At 43.0% G+C, this 12,019-nt stretch overlaps 1 protein-coding gene across 2 annotated transcripts; it reads left to right on the top strand.

The window, feature by feature from the left end:
* Positions 1-922: 922 nt before the first annotated feature.
* On the top strand, positions 923-12,019 carry MPZL2 (myelin protein zero like 2). Of its 2 annotated transcripts, XM_044257948.1 has the most exons (6): positions 923-1,240; positions 2,284-2,450; positions 2,940-3,150; positions 6,319-6,466; positions 9,533-9,608; positions 11,562-12,019. In XM_044257948.1, exons 1-5 carry the CDS (start codon positions 1,183-1,185, stop codon positions 9,594-9,596), a joined length of 648 nt encoding a protein of 215 aa, XP_044113883.1. In that variant the 5' UTR covers positions 923-1,182; the 3' UTR covers positions 9,597-9,608; positions 11,562-12,019. The 2 variants fall into 2 exon arrangements, with proteins under 2 accessions (XP_044113883.1, XP_044113881.1); XM_044257946.1 differs by lacking the exon at positions 11,562-12,019 and having other exon boundaries at positions 990-1,240; positions 9,533-9,926.

The raw sequence follows: 12,019 nt of genomic DNA, 5'->3' as shown, positions 1-12,019 counted from the left end.
CTGCTCAAGCTGCTTCTTCATTCAAGGTGTAACCTTTGTTTGTCTTCTGGGGCTGTTTCGAGACCTGCTTCATTGATCTGTCACAATTAGCCACCTTCTTTCCAGACAAGAAGGCACCTTTTCTCATTTAAATTCCTCAGCTCTCCAGATTTTTTAGGCAGATGGCTGCCCTAAAAATGGCAGATGAAATCTGAGGCACAGAAAAGTTATTATGAAAACTTTTTCCTTAAGAGTCCTCTGCGTCCATGGTTCACGCTGGGTGTAATTTTGCAGGAAGAGCATTAGACTTAAGAGTCACAAAAGTTCCGGTTTTTACCAGCTGTGCAACATTGGGCAAATCACTTACCTTCTCTGGGCTCTTAGTATCCTCTTAACAACACTTCATGGGAATGTTGGGGAGGTGAACTGGGTTGAGCTAGTAGCTTACATGGGCAAGATTGTTGTCCTGCTTCTTCTTGAAGTTCTTCAAAGTGAAGGCATCATTAAACATGGAGATTTGTTAGGGCCGGTTTATTTTAGGTGGGTGTCTGGAGAAAGCTACAAACTAGAAAATTCACAGAGCTCTTTGTGCTAATGTTTGACTAAAAACTGAGGGTATAAACTGGAGGACTTTTTGTCAGAGAGGGCCTTAAGGCATTCGGAGTGTTTTGGAGTCCGGAATCCGGTCTAGGCTCCCGTGGCCCCAGGGAGGTGCTGGGGAAGCAGAATCTTTGCGAGGTGATTTCAGCAATCACTTCCCAGGCCAGCGGGAAGACTGCTTAGAAAAAACCGGTGTGTGTGTGTGGGGGGCAGACCCAAAGCAGCCTGGGACGTTCCAGATTGGTATCACATCCTCTGGCTGGTTCTGAGGCCATCCAGAGGCCAGAACCCCATCAGAGGAACTGGAAAGTAGAGAGTGGACTGCAGGGTTTGGAACGAAGTGCGGACTGCCTGTAGCACAGAAGGCGGGAGGGAGGAAAGGAGGAGGGCTGTAGGGAGCTGAGGCCCCACCTATCATTCCAGCAAAGTGCAGCGGAGCAGGGGTGAGTCAGAGGCACTGGCGCTCAGCCTCCCAGTAGGTGAGGGGCTGGCTCTTCTCTCCGGGGAGCAGCGCGGTTCTGTTCTTACCGGAGTGGCCTTGGCAGGCTGCTGGAGCCCTCCGTCTGCCCGGTCTGGTCTCCGCGGCCAGGGCTGGGTTCCCTCATGTATGGCAAGAGCCCTTCGCGTGCTGGGCTGCTTCTCCTTGGCATACAGCTCACAGGTAAGGGCCGGCGGGCTTCTCTCAGCCTCTGCTCCTTCCCTGCCTACCCCAGAGAGTTAGCTAAGTGTCTCCGAAGTCACAAGAGCTTTGTTGGGGAGCCTGAGCCACGGTGGCTGTCCATTCTGGTTTTGACTTTACTGAAAACTGAAGTTGGTGGGTTGTTTTTGGAGAACTGATTTCAGAGAGACAGATTTAGGTGTGTTTCGGCAGCTAGTGATTCGGGCACAGAGAGGGCTTTTTAATCTCAGGTTACAAGCCTTTTTTCTTTTTTTCCGTCCGGCTACTCTCAACCTCCCACTGCAGGCAAGACTTGGCACCAGGATTTCTGTGTGTGGGTCTCATCTGGGACTTGCAGCAGCCCTGGAAAAGCAGAGAATTTATGGAGAGAGGACCCTCCTTTCCCCCCCGTAATTTTGAAACTGCCCCAACGTGCAAGTTCTCAGTGTAAATGTCATGGTAAAAAAAAAACCAAAAACAAAACACCAAAAAACAAAAAACCAAAAAAAGCCATGTGGTATAGACATTCCAGGGGTGCAAGCAGAAGCTGGGGTGGGGGTTGATGAACTCAGTTTCTGCAGAGGGCTACCAACAGTATGACATCATGACGTAACAAGGACCCTGTCCGGAAAATTTCTAGGGGACCATGATTCACATGCTACATAATGCTTAATATGAATCCATGTCTGATTCATGTTATGATTAGTTTTGATTTGTTTCTGCTTTTAATTTTATTTGCCAACATCTGTATTTCCTTAGAACAGCTTGGAGTGGGTACCCTGAGGCTGGGTTACGGTGCCGTGGAGAAAGTGAGGGCACTAAGAAGGCTCGCTGAGTGGTATTCTTAGTTGTTCTACGGCATGGGAAGCTCCCAGGGGCATGGGAAGGTCCCAGGGGCACGTAGGTGGGAGTCTGCAGACTCAGGATAAAGTAAGTTTGAGAGTTGGGGCATCTCTGGTTTCGTGCCTCGCTCGGACATTTATTTTGGCAGTGTCCCCAGAAATTCTCTTAATACACATCTTCCCTTTTTCTTTTCTTGGCGGCAGCTTTTTGGCCGATAGCAGCGGTGGAAATTTACACCTCCCAAGCGCTAGAGGCTGTCAACGGGACAGATGTTCGGTTAAAGTGCACTTTCTCCAGCTTTGCCCCCGTGGGTGATGCTCTGACGGTGACCTGGAACTTCCGGCCTCGAGATGGGGGGCCTGAGCAGTTTGTAAGTAGATTATTGTCATTGGCCAGGGTACCTTGGTTGGGAGAATAAGCCAGTTTGTTTCTCCTCGCCCTCCCTTTGCTTTTCTTAAGAACAAGTGCAGGGCAAAGCTGAGAAACAATTCTTGGGACAGAGACAGAACTGCGAGGTTCATCAGTGGGAGAGCAAGATGTTCTTTTTTTTTTTTTTTTTTTTTTTTAGATTTTATTTATTTATTTGACAGCAAGAGAGAGCACATGCAGGAGAAGTGGGAGTGGGAGAGGGAGAAGCAGGCGTCCTGCCAAGCAGGGAGCCCAGTGCTGGGGTCCATCCCAGGACCCGGGATCATGACTGGAGCGGAAGGCAGATGCTCAACGACTGAGCCACCCAGGTGCCCTGAGAGCAGGAGATTCTAGGCAGAGAGCTGCAGATGGGGCAGTGAGTCTGGCTAATTCCACCTCAGCCTCCTTGCCAACGTACTGAAGAAGACTTTTGGCTGCTTCTGCCTTCTAGGTATTCTACTACCACGTGGATCCCTTCAAACCCATGAGCGGGCGTTTCAAGGATCGGGTGGTCTGGGATGGGAACCCTGAGCGGTATGACGTCTCCATCATCCTGTGGAAGCTGCAGTTTGACGACAATGGGACATACACCTGCCAGGTGAAGAACCCACCTGATGTTGATGGACTGATAGGGGAGATTCGGCTCAGCGTCGTGCACACTGGTAGGTCGTGCGGGGTTGGGGGGGATGGTTTGGGGAAGGGTGAGAGCATGTTGAAAAGAGGGGGGTAATCTTTTGTGATGGTTGAAAGGGTGGAGAGCAGGGCTAGCCCTTCAGATCCGCAATCTACAGAGGGAGACTGAGGAGTCGAGGGGTAAAAAGAGAAAGGCTTTGTTTGTCTGTGGAAAGAAACAGAGAGTTAAGCAAACTGAGAAAGGAATCTGTTACAGAAATGGCATTGAGACTGTAAAACGGAAAGGAAGCAATCCTCTGGTAAAAGGCTAACATCAGATCCGTTCGTTCACTCATTTATTCTCCAGATATGTATTGAGTACCTACTCCGTGTTAGGCACTGTCCCACAATGGACCCACACTAGCTCATTTAATCATACGACCATCCCAGGCGGCACAGAGCAATATCGAAAGCTCTCCTTTATTAAGTCCTGCAACATGCCAGCGGTTTTGCATATTTCCATCTTTATATATCACATCAGTTGATTGTGCTCTCAGTGCTCTCCGTTCTACTAATGAGGAAACTGAGGCTCCCATAGATTAAGCCACTTGTCCAGATTCATGGAGCTGATACCTGGAACCATTTAGAACTCAAACCCAAGCATCTTTTAACTCCAGAGCTGTACGAATGCACCGTATTGCTTGCAATCCTGTAAAGGCAAACCCGGGAACTGAGCCAGATAATAAAAAGCAAAGACCGTAAAACTTCAGAGCTGTAAATCTGGGTTTGAGCCACTGTTTTCATTTACCAACTGTCAATAAATCTTTTCTTTCTCTCCTTACACTAAGAATAATAGAGCAAGGATTATGGCGAGATAAAATGAGATAATAGATGTAAAAATTCCCTGGATTCTCACCTGCACGGAATAAAATATGTTTGCGTTGAAAATAATAGTGACCACAGATTGAGTGTTTATTACATGTAGACACTCCATGGAACAATTTATACAATTTTTTTTTTTTTTAGTTTACTTATTTTAGTGGTTGTTAGACCCAGTGTGGGGCTTGAACTCACAACCCTGAGATCAAGAGTTGTGCGCTCTTCTGACCGAGCCAGCCAGGCGTCCCAGGAATAGATTTTTTAAAAATAAGAACTCAAGCAATGGATATTGTTACCCCTGCTTTTTTTTTTTTTTAAAGATTTTATTTATTTATTTGACAGACAGAGATCACAAGTAGGCAGAGAGGCAGGGAGAGAGAGAAAGAGGAAGAAGCAGGCTACCTGCCAAGCAGAGAGCTCAATGTGGGACTCGATCCCAGGATCCTGGGATCATGACCTGAGCCAAAGGCAGCAGCTTAACCCACTGAGCCACCCAGGCGCCCGTTACGCCTGCTTAATACCTTGAAGAAACTGAGACTTAAATAAGTTAATTACCCCAAATCACACAGCTAGTAAATGGTGGAGCTGGTACTTGGACCTAATTCTCTCTGGTGCATGCTCTTAACCAACACATAATATGATTACCCAAAATATATTACCCAAAATATATAGGGGTTTTCCTCCTTTCATTCCTAGTATCATCCTTGGGGCCCCATCAATAGAGCTCTGTGACCTTGGAGAAGTCATTTGAATACTGAAAGGAGTAATAGAATGTCCTGGGACCTCAGTTTCTCAATTCATCTGCATCTAACCTGCATGAACAGGTTAGACAAGAACATGTGGTTCTTAAACATATGGTGATCACTGCTCTGAAAATCTAATGAAATCTGCAACTCTGCTTCCCACAAAAATGTACACATACACATAATATGACATGGGGTGTGTGGACTTGCAGCCCCCCTTTCTCCCCATCCTCCTTCACGGACTCCAGGCTGGGAACCCCTGAGCTAAACATTTTTCTTTTTTAATTTTAATTTAATTTTTTTAAACATTTTTTCTAATGTCCTTTCTGGCACTGAGGGTTTACTGAGGTTCATTTATTTAATTAAAAAACTTTTTTAAAAAAGATCTTATTTATTTGTTTGACACAGAGAGTACAAGCAGGGAGAGCTGCGGACAGAGGGAGAGGGAGAAGCAGGCTCCCTGTTGAGTAGGGAGCCCAGTGCAGGGCTGTATCCCAAGACCCTGGGATCATGACCTGAGCTGAACGCAGATGCTTAACCAACTGAGCCACCCAGGCAACCCTTTAAAAAAAGATTAAAAAAAAAAGATTTTGTTTATTTATTTGACAGACAGATATCACAAGTGGGCAGAGAGGCAGGCAGAGAGAGGGGGGAAGTAGGCTCCCCGATGAGCAGAGAGCCTGATGTGGGGCTCGATCCCAGGACCCTGAGCTCATGACCTGAGCCGAAGGCAGAGGCTTAACCCCTGAGCCACCCAGGTGCCCCTAAAAAAAGATTTTATTTATTTGACAGCACAGAGGGAGAAGGAGAAGCAGACTCCCTGCTGAGCAGGGACTCAGGTCTCCATCCCAGGACACTGAGATCATGACCTGAGCTGAAAACAAATGCTTAACGGACTGAACCACCCAGGCACCCAGGGTTTACTGAAGCTTAAATCAGAAAACAGACTAAAAGCCAAGAGACCCAGGCGTCACAGATTCTGCCTGGTTTAGGGACCTTTCCCTCTGGGTTCCCTCTTGCATCATTTTATCTACTAGACTATAGTTACTGATTAACTTGCCTATCCTCCGGGTGGGCAAGAGTTCCCTGAAGGTAATGCCTTTTTTGGCTTTGTATTTCCATTGCAGTGTCTGAACATAGTAGATCCTTAATAAGCTGGAATCAATGACTGACTGAATGCCAGAGGTGAGAGGGAATCAAGGAGAAACGGCTCTGGGTTTGATGAGGTCAGCACTAACCTTACCCCACAAAGTGGTTCAACTGGCTCGGTGGTTCTGGAAGTATCAGGCTGCATCAGAATCACCTGCAGGACATGTTAAAACAGATTGCTGGGCCCCGCCCCGCCATTCAGCCGGCGCCTGATAATTTTGATTTCAAAGTTCTTAAGAGTGCTCTGCTGCTACACCTGGCACCGTAGTTTGAGAACCACTAAAGTAATTCATGTGGCTTGCTTATTGCTCCTAGAGGTCACATGGTAATACGGTAGGAGAAAGGAAGATTCCATTTAGTGGTGAAAATACATCCTTCTTCTCGCTTTAGATTTCATCACGTCCCTTCTCTTTTTAGAAACATGAGATCCGCCTTTTCTCCTTACAGTCCGCTTCTCTGAGATCTATTTCCTGGCCCTGGCCATTGGCTCTGCCTGTGCACTGATGGTCATAATCGTAATCGTGGTGGTCCTCGTCCAGCATTTCCGGAAGAAACGATGGGCTGAGAGAGCTCATAAAGTGGTGGAGATAAAACCGTAAGGCTGGGCAGTTCTGGGAAGTCTTCTAACACTCTTCTATCATGACTTTTGGTATTTTAATGATTGTTGAACAGATGTTCTTCCTTCTGAGTAAGTCTTGTAAAAAATTTAAATTCACAGGATGGATAAATTAGGGTGTGATTTAGTAACTTTACAAAAGGTTTCTTAATGTTATGGAAGATTTCATTATAGGCTTTATTATGGACGATTTGATATTATCAGAATCTGCTTACATAAAACTTTTCTAGGCTATTCCTTACTTTTAATGTAAAGTGTACATTTGTGAGGACCGCTGGGCAGTCAGCAGGGGTCAAATCAGTGTCTAGGAAAAGGCAGCCATGCTGATAGAAGGTGCTCAATAAATTCATAGTTTTTGAGATGAAATTGACCTATCATAAATATTCACCTTTTTAATGTTCACAAATTTTGTGACCATCACCACTAATGCCAGAATTTTCAGCACCCTCAAAAGAAACTCCATACCCATTAGCCATTACCATTGTCCCCTCCACCTGCTGCTGGCAGCTACTAATCTTTCTGTGAATATGCATATTGTTCAAAGGTGAGGAGAATGTAGAGTGCTCCCCAAGCTGAGGAGGCACTTTGAAACATGAATGAAGTAGGCAGCCCCATACGGAAAACACCGAGTTTTATGTTGAGTGATTACTGATGGGGGTGTCGAGAGGACCGCCATCTGGACAGCTGCACAGGTAGTCTCCTCAGAAGTCCCACATTTTAGTTTGCTGGTTTTATTTACTTGTTTGTTTGTTTGACAAAGAGAGAGAGCACAAGTAGGCAGAGTGGTAGGCAGAGGGAGAGGGAGAAGCAGGACCTTGGGATCACAGCCTGAGCTGAAGGCAGACACTTAACTGACTGAGCCACCCAGGAGACCCTCGTTTGCTGGTTTTAAAGGAGCGGGACGTGTGGGGGAGTGTCAGATACACGTGATTGGTTGCTAACGTTTAACAGAATTTCTGGCACCACCTGTGCTTCTGTAGAAAACTCTGTTATCTGAACCAGTATCTTAATGGGCCCATTGAAATCCACAACAGGCTCCCTGGATATTCCGGTTTTGGAATGTTGAGTATGGAGTTTTCACATTTAACTTTTACATTACGTCCTATACATTACTCTAGAACATGTAGCCATGAAGAGGTCATCAAGGAGACTACAACAAGATGGTGGGTCAAAGATAGAGTCAGTATGGCCAGCATTCCTACACCTACTCTGGACATTCATGTAAATGGATGATCATACAGTGTGGCCTCTAATTTCTGCTTCTTTGACTCAGTATAATATTTTAGGTTCATCCATGTAGAGCATATAGTAGTAGGGGTATGACATTCCTTTTTATGGTTGTATAATATTCCATTGCATGTACATACCACACTTGGTTATCCATTCAATTGATGGACTTTTAGTTTTTTTTTTTTTTTTTTTTTTTTTTTTTTTTTTTTACTTTTGGCCAATATGACTAATGCTGCTATGAACATTTATTTATAAATTTTTGCATAGACATGTGTTTTCAACTCTCCTGGGACTGGAATTGTTGGAACATATGGTTACTATATGTTTACCTTTTTGAGGAATTGTCAGACTGTCTTCTAAAACAGCTACATTATTGTATACTCCTACCAGCAACATAGGAGCTTTTAATTGGTCCGTGTCCTTGACAGCACTTGTTGTCTGACTTTTAGATTATAGCCACCTACTGGGTGTAGAGTGGTATCTCACTGAGGTTTTGATTTGCATTTTCCTAGTGACTAATGATGTTAAGCATCCTTCCATGTCTTTATTGGCTATTTGCATATCTTATTTGGAGATCTATCTATTCAAATATTTTGCCTATTTACAAGTTGGGTTTGTCTTTTGTGGGTTGCCTTTTCACTTTCTTCTTCATGTCCTTTGAAGCACAGAACTTTTAAATTTTTTTAAAAAATATTTTGTTTATTTGACAGAGAGAGATCACAAGTAGGCAGAGAGGCAGGCAGAGAGAGAGGAGGAAACGGGCCCCCTGCTGAGCAGAGACCCCCAATGCGGGACTCGATCCCAGGACCCGGAGATCATGACCTGAGCCGAAGGCAGTGGCTTAACCCACTGAGCCACCCAGGCACCCCAGAACTTTTTAATTTTGATGAAGTCCCAATCATCAATTTTTTTCTTTTGTTGCTTCTGCTATTGGTGTCATACCTAAGAAATCATTGGCTACCCCAAGGTCCTGAAGATTTATGACTGTTTTCTTTCTTTTTTTTTTTTTAAAGATTTTATTTATTTATTTGACAGAGATCACAAGTAGTCAGAGAGGCAGGTAGAGAGAGAGGGGGAAGCAGGCTCCCTGCCAAGCAGAGAGCCCGATGTGGGGCTCGATCCCAGGACCCCGGGATCGTGACCTGAGCTGAAGGCAGAGGCTTTAACCCACTGAGCCACCCAGGCACCCCTTGAGTTAAATTTTGTATATGTAATTTTGTAATGTATATTAACAAATATTTGTTAATTTTTGTATTTATTACAAAAATTAACTCAAGGGGCGCCTGGTTGGCTCAGTAAAGTAGGAGTCCAAATTCATTCTTTTGCAATTGCAGTTTTTCAGTTGTCCCAGCACTGTTTGTTTCTTTTCCTAAAGAAATATTTACTGAAGTAAAAAGAATTGATTTTAAGATGCCCAATGAAGCCAACTCTGACATTAGAGATTGACCACAAAGCAATAAAGATGGCTTCTAGGTCAACACAGAACTTTTTCTTTTTTCTTTTCTTAATAAGGAATGGAATTAGAGGCTGGATATTAATGATAAACGAAGGTGTCTGCTTTACCTCCTTCAGGTTCCCATCTAAAAGTATTCTGAGGCATGTAGAAGTTCAAGACCCAGGGTCATGTGGAGGCATGTTTATTGTTAGATAGAGGGCACTAGTGGCGTAGCTTTCTGTAAGCTTGGATCTGTTCCCAGATGCAGGTAATGTTTCCCAAAATATGGGAGAAAATACATCACCCGGAGCGGCTTTCTAAGACTTGCCTCCTTTGCTTCTTATCATTTTCACCTGACATTGGTTTCTACTTTGTTACAGAAAAGAAGAGGAAAGGCTCAATCAAGAAAAAAAGGTCTCCATTTATTTAGAAGACACAGACTAACAATCTTAGATGGTGAGGCTCATAAATGAGTTGATTTCTTTCCTTAGCTTTCTCGTCAGGCCCATCTCTAATGTGGATCTCCCAGATTTTAGGACTGTTAGGTGTTTTCTGCATCAAACTGGAGGACCGGGTCAGGGAGATATGAGTCTTCTACTAGTGTTATGGACAGCTTCCTCTTTGAGTTTTGTGCAAAGGATGAGGCTGTTAGACTGTACGGCCATTGAAGATGGGAGAATTCTAAGATTATTCAAGGGTTTGTGGGTATGTTTACCACAACAAAGAATAATTCACTTTCAACATGTAAATAAATCTTTATTTTTTTAAATGAAAGAAGTGATATCTGTTTGTTTTATTTTGTTGTAAACCAATCGTGCATCAAGAGAATGACTCAATAGATATGTCTGACATTTTGACAGAACTTTTATACTAGTTGGAATTGATTTCAACTCCATTCATCTAGTTATTGGAACTATGAATCTAATTTTAGTACTGTATAGCTTTATTTTCCCGTTTTCAGGTTTTTAAAAAAGGTTTTATTTATTTATTTGACAGACAGAGATCACAAGTAGGCAGAGAGCAGGCAGAGAGAGAGGGGAGAAGCAAGCTCCCCGCTGAGCAGAGAGCCCCATGGGGGGCTCGATCCCAGGACCCTGAGATCATGACCTGAGCTGAAGGCAGAGGCTTAACCCACTGAGCCACCCAGGTGCCCCTGTTTTCAGGTTTATTGTGCTTAAAAGATAGAATGATTTATTTTTTGTATGATAAGAATTTTTTCTATTTTCTGAAGTGAGTCTACTATTATTATTTGCAAAAAGAGTCACATTTTTGTAGCCTAATGTTCAGGGAAAGACCTCAAGGATTTATAAAACAGAATATGGAAAGACATTATTCTGTTGTAAAACCAGAAGAATTTGATATCAGAGAGAGATTTTACTAAGGGCGGTTGCCTTTTTAAAACCAAGCAGATATGGTTTTTATAAAACTTGGATCAACAAAACAAAAAACAAACATCATCTAGGATACTGAAAGGGTCTAATGGTCAGGGTCATGGAAAATGAAGATGGAAATGAAAAGAAATTTAAGGAACTAACACAATCAAGTTCAGTGTGACTGGATGTCCTCACTGGATGGATACTAGGTTTGAACAAACCACTTGTAAGAAGATTTGGGGGGGACAATGGGAGTCTTTGAAAAGTTTGAATATGGATAATATTAGGGAATTACTGTTAATTTTATTAGGTATAATAAAAGTATTATGTTTACAGAGAAAAATGTCACTATCTTAAGTATACATTTATATGTAATATACATTTATTGCATATAAATTTATATATGCTTATATGTAACAAATTAAAAACCAATTAAATATATGGCAAATAATGCAGAAAAATGCTTTAAAATTAGATTATGGGTAAGTTCTCAACACTGTCTTTTCTATTTTTCTATGTGCTTGATTTTGTTTGTAATAAAAGAGGACAGAGAGAGAGAGAGAAGGCATGCACGTGTGTGCGTGTGCTATGGGTCTTCCAAATATTCATGTAAGGCAGAGGCTATGAATTAACGATACTGACACTGAGAAGTATATAAGGATCAGAAACACATTTCAAAAATTGAATTAGGAGGAGAACAAATACATTAAGAATATTTTCCTTCACGGGCGCCTGGGTGGCTCAGTGGGTTAAGCCGCTGCCTTCGGCTCAGGTCATGATCTCAGGGTCCTGGGATCGAGTCCCGCATCGGGCTCTCTGCTCTGCAGGGAGCCTGCTTCCTCCTCTCTCTCTCTGCCTGCCTCTCTGCCTACTTGTAATCTCTCTCTGTCAAATAAATAAATAAAATCTTTAAAAACAAAGAATATTTTCCTTCACAATGGAGAACATGCCTAATAATATATATTTAGTTTGTAACTCCAGGTACCTCTCTGCACTCTTCCCAAATGTGTTATCCATTGAAGCTTTTATATTTCAGGAAGCTGAAGATCCCAAGAACAAGAACCCTAGGATAAGTTGAAGTTAATGGAAGATTTCTTTGGCTTTTCCAGTTTTGACCTGGCTTCCAACCAGCTCTGCTGTACATAACCATCTCGAGGAGCAACATCTCTCTGGGGCTGGCATAGGGCCCTTTTGAGCAGATATCAAACTCACACACAAACTATTACTAAGGTTTTATTTAATTTCAAAGTGCAAATATTTTTCAAAAGCTCATTGTTAGCCTTTTGTACTAAGAAGCTATATTTTTGCCCTTAGACACTCCTTGTGGATGATTAATTGTACATACATACATTGGTATCAAATGAGATGAAAGCCAGCATGTCTGTTATGACATTTCCTTTAACATGTTAGTTTCTTTAGAGTAGTACTTTTTTTTTTTTAAAGATTTTTATTTATTCATTTGATAGACAGAGAGAGATCACAAGTAGGCAGAGA

This window comes from Neovison vison, chromosome 7 (genome assembly GCF_020171115.1).
Source record: "Neovison vison isolate M4711 chromosome 7, ASM_NN_V1, whole genome shotgun sequence".
Lineage (NCBI taxonomy): Eukaryota > Metazoa > Chordata > Mammalia > Carnivora > Mustelidae > Neogale > Neogale vison.
This window is presented reverse-complemented; position numbering and strand designations above follow the sequence as displayed.

Excerpts from the sequence above, each read along its gene's own strand:
- MPZL2 (XM_044257948.1), top strand. The coding sequence starts at position 1,183 with ATGTATGGCAAGAGCCCTTCGCGTGCTGGGCTGCTTCTCCTTGGCATA. Across the intron at positions 2,451-2,939 it reads ATGGGGGGCCTGAGCAGTTT|GTATTCTACTACCACGTGGA; the intron begins GTAAGTAGATTA and ends TCTGCCTTCTAG. Across the intron at positions 3,151-6,318 it reads GCTCAGCGTCGTGCACACTG|TCCGCTTCTCTGAGATCTAT; the intron begins GTAGGTCGTGCG and ends TTCTCCTTACAG.